Raw genomic sequence first — 9190 nt, 5'->3', positions numbered from 1 at the left:
TCAAGTGCTGTTAACTGGTCATTTAGCAGAATGTTAAGTTCTTGCCCTCAATCACAGAAGGGCTTTTGAACCATTTGCATTACAAAATCCTTCTTATGCGCCTTGCAGACTACTTCAGAAGGGATTATTGATGCCTAGTAGGATAATAGAGTAAAAGTATATTCACAAAGTGAGAAAGGGACAACAAAATATGATCATGTCTCAAAACTTAGGAGAGTTTTTGTAATCCTTCCAGATAGAAATAATTAGCTAGGTGATACTTGTTCATCTTTAGGTAAATAAAGAAGCAGGCTAGATGCATGAGTTCTCCAATATCCAAACTCAACATGGACAGCTTATCTGAAGCATATTCACTTACAGGAATAACTGGACCCTCCTTAATGATGCAAATTAATGTAAATCAACAGCAAAAGATTTGTGGCATGGACAAGTCCCAAAAGAATCTATGCACAGCGGTGACCAATTGGTGGTTTGGTGAAGAACCAGACAAGGCATTTGTATGCATAACTGCTTACCTAAACCTGTGTGGTTGTAGGAGTAGGGCCACCTTCAGCTATTCACATTGCATGTGAGAAGGTGGTCCAGCCCTTCACTAGGGATGCTGCTTCATTTTCTCATTCTTGTTTCAAGAGTTATTACGTCAAAAATGGTAATATAATTTATACCACTAAAAGTTTAGATTTTCAATTATTAGCTTTTGACCTTTTCATTATTGATCGTTAATTTTTGACTCTTCAACCATTAATGTAGATTGGCAACAGGTGAGAAATATGATATTATTAAACAAAGATGTTTAAAAACTGTAATTTAGGATCAGAATAACTATACATCTGAAATGGTTTGATATCAATGCTTAAAATGTAATATAAACTCATTTGAAATAGAACACCCATATCTAAGATAGAGTGCGGGCTAGCTTGGCAACTAAACTCGCATACCTAGGTAAAACTTTCTCAAACTATGTGTACAGCCAACCATGCCTATATCAAAATCCAAAAACTTTAGAAGCTAAACTTAATAGAGGATCTAAAGCGCTTGGGGCGAACTTCCTTGCAAAGAGATAGCACACAGTTGTTGGTTGATTATTATAGGTGCATGACTGCCCTTCAAACATCTTCTTGAAGAACTGCTCTGTAATGTCAGCCTTTCCAAATGTTGCTGGGTGTGCACCTCCCCTAGACCAATCAGTCCAGGTAAGCGTCCTATTTGCCAAGAGACGTGGAGCTTGGATGCTCAACATCGTAGGGAAGTAGTGCTCATCCACATAACATGCTGGCTGGCAAAAGTCTCTGAACTTAGGGTAGTATGTGGTGTCCTCAATTATATTAACTGCAAGTCTTCGATTCACTTCAAACCATTGAGACCCTTTACGCCACTGTGCAAGTGTGACCTCAGGCTGCATGTTCCAATTATATCGGCCTCTACCATATGGACCATCTTCATCAAATGATCCCATAAAACTGTACCGTGATCTTGATATGTAGCGATAGATAATGCTAAAATTGTGGAGAGGAATGCATGCCTCAGACACTAGGATGAACCATTCATTGGAAATATCAAGCAGTGCATTTGCTAGGAGTCTCCTCTCAGCATCACACATACTCATCCTTCCCCACTCTACGACCTGCACAGAATAAACAGGAATGATAATAATTTCAAATAAGAGAATACACAAATATGTTCATGCATAAGGCAGCAGGTTGAGAAGGCACTAACACATTGCATTCTATTAGCACTATTAAGGAAGACAGTTCAGAAAAATGGCTAAAGTTTGCATGTGCTAACCAGTCTTCATTTCCTATGAAATAGGATTAAAGAACTGCTTCCATTATTTACTAAAAAGGATGGTATTTTCTGTGTTTCTACTATAGAAGAGAGAAAGTTGGTATTACCTAGTTTCTGAATTTGATAAAAAAAAAAAATCTCTTTCATTCAGTATACGTGGAACACATCTTTACACAAATTCAAGTGCTGAATGAGTGGCAACAAAAATGGGGATAGCTCAAGTGGTAAGGAGTGGGGGTTTTGGGTAGAGAATATAAGTTCGATCCAGAGAACTCTCCAAAATTTTTTATCTTTAAAGGAAACGAAGGAAATATCAGTAAGCAATCCAGCAAGCAGAAAATAAATTAAAGTAACGCATTATAAGGCTTTGAGAATCATGGGTCCAAAGCACATTAAAAGGGTTTCTACAGAGATTATTAGATATATTCTATGAGCTTGTAGCATGGCATTCATTCTGCAGAAGCTACCATTCTTGTCCATTCCTAGAACCACTGCCTAATCTGTGTCAGCAAATATATCATGATTCATGAACTCAATTTGCCTTCTCATCCATTTTTCTCTCTGTGGACAGACTATGAATTTGAAATAAAACCTTTTCGACAGTATGAAAACGTGCTCAATAGATAACCATCAGAGATGATTGAATCAGCTGTGACAAAGTGATTTTGGAGGGCAAAAATGAAAATGAGTGACATTGGCAGACTTTGCAAAATTTATTTCTTATTTGGAAGTTGGAACAGATATCACACGCATTTATGATTGTGTAATGGCCTTCCCTATACATTGCACAATTTTTCAAGGGAATTAACAGACAGTCACAGCCAGTATACTATCATTGTTGAACAACAAAGTCACAAAATTATTAGTATGGAATTGACAAGTGCACATACTGAAGCTTACACATCTGTTAGTTATCAATAAATTACCACAAATGATCAACCAAAGCTATAAACCATGTTTAAAGGTGGTTCAATGGTATTGCCATCCAAAATAAATATAAAAACAAGTCCTTTCCAACTCCTATTAAAAAATGAAAGTTAATCATTTCGAATTTACAACTTTCACCATATGTAATAATTACGGGTACTCAAGAACGAATTTGACAAATACATTCAACTATTCTTATCTACATGCTACATGTTATGCTGCAGATGTTTGTTCCTAAGTGAATGGCATAAGAGGAACAAAGAAACTCATAAGTGAAGGACACCAGGGGCAAAAAACTCAAACTTACTCTTCAAAAATTTGGAATATGGATTTTGTACTGCATACCACTGAGATCACAAACTAATCTTAATAGTAAATCTCAAACTATACAAATACATTCATGGTACAATTAAATTTCTTTTAAATAACTGTGCAAGCAAGTGTAAATTAAAATGTACTACACTCATTATTGAAACATGTAAGCATGAAGTCAAAGTTTCAAGGATACATCATAGAGTGTACAGTAATATATATGATGATCATGGTTCTGCTTACTTCATAATCACTATCAACCCTTTGTCACTGATGTTTTGCAGTGTCTCTCTGATGATGAACAAGATAGGATACTTAAAAAGCTAATGCAAACTTTATTTCAGTGTTATAGGTAAACTACAGTAGTGATCCAATCTAATAGAGTCAGCTATAAAACCCTTTTCTTGGTGGACGAAGCACTCTTGTTTAGCATTAAGCCAGTTGCAACCACAGCTCGATGCTTCATCATCTATTCCAAGACCCTTGAAAACTTTCTCAACATTGCTTAAATCAATTGCTATATTTTCTAACAAACTCTGTTGCCAGCCCTTCCAACTAAATCAACCAAAACGCCCTATGACATGAAGAATAGCTAAATGACCAACCATTCAGGCTAGAGATGAACAATATCTTTGACATTTTGCCATCAGATACCATCTAATAATAGCCTACAACTTCAGAATAGAGATATTATTTGCTTACTACCTACTAGGTACACTAAAGGGAATGCTGATTTCTCTTGAGACCAGGTTCATGGACAAATCAATATTTATTTTGATACCATGATCTGTTTTCCATTTATTTACTTCGAGTCATACCAACAAAATGACGATAAACAGAACTAAAAAAGAGATCTTAAAAATGGAGAAAAATAAGGCGTCAGATGAGTAAGCTAGTCTTAATGATACAGGACATCAATTCAATAACCTACCATAAAGACTTCCAGAAATGAAGGTTTTACAAGTAAGGCCACATAAACTAAATGATTCAACTTTCAACTGTATCACAAGGGAAACTAAGACTTATCCTTGAAAAAAGCATATCGCACAAAAATGCAATAAATCAAAACTGATAATTCTGCGAGTCCATCTGAAAACGGCTATGCCAGATAATGAGATTGATTATATCTTCCAAAGAAAATAATTGACAGTGTTCCCACAAGTTAAAAAATTTTAAACAGAGCAGCATTTCATTCACAAATTATGGAAATATCTAACATTTCTTAAGAGAAAAAAAAAGTTGAATACTATCACCTGAATCCAGAAAGAACTTGAGTAAAATAGCATTCACCCCCAATAAAACAAATAGAGCACAATGCCAATAGATATATTAAGAAGAGAAAAAGAAAAATGCCAATACCTGACTTGGGATTTGTCTCTTGTAGAACACTGATGATGGCGTATAGTTGCCAGCATAGGAAGGCAATGAATGAACATAGATCGAATAAAGCCCCTCATGCCCCTTGAAAAACCTCTCCCAGAGAGGTGCCAATGGCAATGGTCCCTTTGTCAAGAACATGAAGGCAATCTTCGGAACTCTCCTATATGGATATTCCTTTATTCGAGGAACAAATGAAGCACGCCAAAACAACTCTGTATCATTCATCTTATGCAACAGGTTTGATGGAGGCCTAATCCAGTTCTCTAAATCATTTGGTGCTTCAAAGCAAGGGAGAAATATATTGGACCTTCCTACACCAGTTACATTTTGGATTCCAAAATATCGAAACGTATACATACTAATTATGGAAACCCCAAGACCCAGAACCAAAAACAACAAGAAAAATTGAAGGAGTCTCAATGGCAGAGGCCTATTCTGAATCAATCTAATAGTAATACCAGGCTCCTTGCCATCCTCCAACGCCATTTTAATATCAACTCTGATATTGTGTTTTCAAAAGAATTTAATTCCAAAACACTCTATATGCATAGGAAAAAAAAATCCCCTAATGACAGAAGGGTCTCCAAGAACATCTTACAAATAAAGTAAATGATCAAATTTAGTTACTGCCAATTGCCATATGGGTATTTGTTCAGGAAGACAAAACCCATCAAGGAATCGAGTTATGAAGAGAACCAAATCAACACAAAGAAGGAAACAAAATCCAATCTTTAACAAATGGGTATGTGAGAAACAGGGAATGATGGTTGATAAACAAGAAATTTGAATAATCAAATTAATATTCTCCTTTCCAGGAATCTAGGCAAATAGGGAAACAACAAGTAACATGATAAAAAAAAATGAAGAAAAAGTGTGGTGTTACCATGTGGAAGGGAGGGGGGGGTTGGGTGGTGTGGGGTGAGGGTGGGTGCGGGATGAAAGTATGACGATGGTGGGTTTATAAAAGGCAAGATAATGAAAGAAACGTTAAGGAAACTAGATATGGATCGGTTCACACTTTCTGGCTTTCAGTTCTTGAATTAGGCAAGCTTTTATTGAAGAGAGAGATGAAGAGTGAGGATTTTTAAAGCGATTTCCTTTTGGGGTTTCAATGGACATACAAGGTGGGGGACTCGGGGGGTGATTTGATTTTTTGAGCTTTGAAGCTTCTAGCTTGACGGGAAGTTAATGAAAGCTGAAAATAAGAGAGTGACAAGCTGCAGCTGCCGTCTGGGGGTGAAAACCTAGAAGGTGTTTTGTGGGATTTTGTCGGTTCCTTAAAATTTCGGGTTTTTCGACATTGTCAGGTGGAATGTTCTGTTTTTTCTTTCCTTCTCATCTCCATTCTTGTTTCATTGAAAATTTTCCTAAAAATTTGAGCATTTCTTCCCTTAAAAGAAAAGCAACATTTGAGTTTGTGTTATTTGCACTATAATTATTTATATAAATATATTTATAAGAAAAAAAATTAAAAAAAAAGTATTCTATAAAATTTAAATCTTTTAAATTTAAATATTATACTTAATAATTAATCTATTTATTTTATAAATATTATCTAATGTTTAAAATTTTTTATATTATTTTTTTTTATTAATGATTAGCTTTATTTATAAAAAATTAAAATATATCAATTTATATTTTTCTCTTGTATTACATTTTTTATATTATTTTTTTATTAATGATTAGCTTCATTTATAAAAAATTTATACTATATCAATTTATATTTCTGTCTTGTATTATATTTTTAATTAAAATATAATAAAAATTATTTTTTAAAATAACCAAATTTAATTTAATAGTATTAAATTTATTTTTAAATTTTAATTAAAATTAAAGAAAAAAACCTTTAAAAAATTAGATATATTTATCTATCTTAAATTTTCATTTAAAATTTCTCTAAAATTTTAAGAAAAATTAGGTTCCAGCCATAAATTTAATTAATATTGAAAAATTGTAGAGAAATTATGTAAAGAGATAGTAAATTCCATGATTTGACAATACCAAATAAAAAAATATATTTGATTTAATTTTTACCATCATCTTTATTGTAAATGTACACACATAAGCTTTTAAAGGATTGACAATGGCGTTGCTTCTTATCATATTAGTGATGAAATGTATAATTTTTTTAATCTTCTAATTATTTATAGCAATTTAATTGGATTAAGAAACTATATGGGATTTATAATTATATTGGATTTGGGGTTTTTAACGACCTCTAAAATTATATCTTATAAAACTCTTAAATACAAATATATGATTTTAAAATTAAAAAAAAAATTATGAAATTAATTTTAAAATTTTTTATTATATCATTGAGTTTTAATTTAATGATATTACATCATTTCTAGAATTATAAAATTTCAACTTCCAACCTCAACCTCATTTCAAACATTGTGTTAAAGTCTAATAACAAAGCTTTTTCTTTCTTTTTTTTTTAATTAAATAACAAAAAAAAAAATGCATGGCAAGTGGGCAAACCATCCTAATTGTCTCCCATTCAACACCTTTGCAATTTGCAACTCTTTGCATAGGGCATGGTGGCAATAGAAACAAGAAAAACTAGTTTTGTCAACAATCATTCATATTGGCGATTAACTTGATGGAAAGTCAGCTATCCAAAATTCAGCTGACAAGCCTATTAGCTAGTTTTGTAAAGATGGTATTAATTAAAGGAGGGACCAATAAATTGTCCAAATAAAAGCTTTAATGCAGTAATAATTGCTATTTATTATTTCCAAGAAAAATGACTCTTTAAACTGTACAATATAACAAATAATAATAATAATAATAAATCTCCATCTTCTGAGAGGATGCTGGTTCTTGCTGCTTTCTATTTGGCATGGAACTTGACTAATCTGATATTTCTCTTTCCTGGAAAAAATGGGAGTCCATTCTATGGCCTTCCATTTGCAGGTTTGCACAGCAAAAGGCAACTAGAATTATAAGCATCTGCATTAGTGTCTTAGTTTTGACACTGTAAAATGTTAAGCAAAGAATAATATCTCAATAAAAGCAAAAGTGCAAAATTCTTCTGCAACTTTCAAATTCTGTCACTGTGCAAGCATTTCATCTAATGCTTTTTTTTTTTTTTTTTCTGTTTTGGAATGGAATCTAATACTTTAAAGTGAATGGAACTAGTGAAAAATAAAAAATCTTATGTACTTCTAATACTCTCAAGTGAAGCATTGGAGAGTGAATTTGGGATCTATCTCAAGAAATCATATTTACTCCATCTTCAGGAAATTCTGCTGAGTATTCATTTAGTATCAAAGCCACTGAATTGGTAAATCGCCAGATCCTAAAACTGCAGGCTTTATAATGTACTTTATCTGTAGGATTAGTAAGTTTTGCAGGTTTCTATGGTATTAACTACCCTTGAATTTTATGATTCCAATTTTAACTGTAGGGTTAGCTCTTCAGTCGTGGGGTTGTGAAGGATAATCTCATAATTTCATCCAGAACTTACAGAGGCAACGATCCTACAGGCAAGTTCTGTAAATTGCTGACATATCTCAAGAATCATCCTTCCTTGTATGCACATGAAGTTGATTAAATTTCTGTAAAAGCTTAAAGCTCCAAGCATTGTTTATATGTATCGTGTGACTTGTCATGGTGTGGTAGCAGTCTGTGTTACACTGTTAATTACTGACTATCTAAATTTCTGAAATCTTCATGCAGAAAGAGCAAAATATATAATAGGATGTTAAAAGCCTACAGCAAGTGGACATGTTTCCTGACCCTTGCTTATAATCAATCAATCATTTCTTCACCAAGGTTCATTTTTTAATTGATATAAAATTTTTTATGTACATTTTATAGACTTCAAAAAATTTCTGAACTCTCTGCTTTGTGTAATTTTAAATAAAGATTAATATAAAATTATTGAGTTAAAACTCTATAACAATTATTAATTTTTTTTTTATTATTAAGAATAAAGGAACTTACATAAAAATTAAGTAGTTGATGCCCATGACCTATTTATTCATAATTTTTTTTTTCAGAATTTTGCTTTTCCCATGTGAAGGTCTATACGTGTCTCGTGCAAGACAATGACAATAATATTCTCATTCCATTTCATAAAAATTCTTCTACCTTTGTCCCACTGAAATTTTAACTTTGTCAAGAAAAATGAAAAAAAAAAAAAAAGAATTGTTCCCAACAAATCCAGTTAAATGGAAACATAATAAAAACTGTCATTTCCAAACAAGGAATAGTGCTAGCGGTCATGGAAATCCAACACATCCATTAAGGCAACAGCAAGCTAATACTGGTAATCATGGGGAAAATTTTCAATAATGGTAATCACGGGGAAAATTTTCTTTCGCTCATACCTTGTAGGCTTTCCCGCATTATAAGCTTCTTCGGAACAAGTCCTCTTTTGTTTACTATTGTCGTTTGACCCGTTCTGTACCCCGAGACCTTTGTCACCTTCGCGGAAAGGGAATGAGTAGGAGTTGAATTTCCATGCAGCCATTTTAAAAAAGCAACTTCTCTTAGAACCTAAAATAAAATCTTATGATACAAAAATCAGGCAAAGAAATGATGAAAAATGATGCATTAAGATGGCTGCCGAAGCAAGGTTTACAATAGTAATATTACCGGCGATCCAATATCTTCTGGGATACCATGATTCACTCTCCAGCCTATATCGATTGTATGTAGTTCAAGGCGGATGATGAATGGGACTGGTTGCGTGTTTCACTGAAAGCAAACGATCTCAATTCTGACAAGTTATGACACAGTTAAATGATCTTGCAAAGCAATGCATAATAATGTCCCATGA

At 33.1% G+C, this 9190-nt stretch overlaps 1 protein-coding gene across 1 annotated transcript; it reads right to left on the bottom strand.

Annotated features, from left to right (window-relative positions):
• Window positions 1-760: 760 nt before the first annotated feature.
• On the bottom strand, window positions 761-5793 carry LOC110639076 (glycosyltransferase BC10). The gene is made up of 2 exons (XM_021789876.2): window positions 4384-5793; window positions 761-1624 (listed from the first exon to the last, which is right to left on the bottom strand). Exons 1-2 carry the CDS (start codon window positions 4888-4890, stop codon window positions 986-988), a joined length of 1146 nt encoding a protein of 381 aa, XP_021645568.1. The 5' UTR covers window positions 4891-5793; the 3' UTR covers window positions 761-985.
• Window positions 5794-9190: the final 3397 nt, after the last annotated feature.

Source organism: Hevea brasiliensis, chromosome 1, assembly GCF_030052815.1.
Source record: "Hevea brasiliensis isolate MT/VB/25A 57/8 chromosome 1, ASM3005281v1, whole genome shotgun sequence".
NCBI lineage: Eukaryota > Viridiplantae > Streptophyta > Magnoliopsida > Malpighiales > Euphorbiaceae > Hevea > Hevea brasiliensis.
This window is presented reverse-complemented; position numbering and strand designations above follow the sequence as displayed.

Coding starts and splice junctions, on each gene's coding strand:
- LOC110639076 (XM_021789876.2), bottom strand. CDS start 4,890: ATGGCGTTGGAGGATGGCAAGGAGCCTGGTATTACTATTAGATTGATT. Junction 1,625..4,383: donor AGAGACAAATCCCAAGTCAG/GTATTGGCATTT, acceptor TATTCTGTGCAG/GTCGTAGAGTGGGGAAGGAT.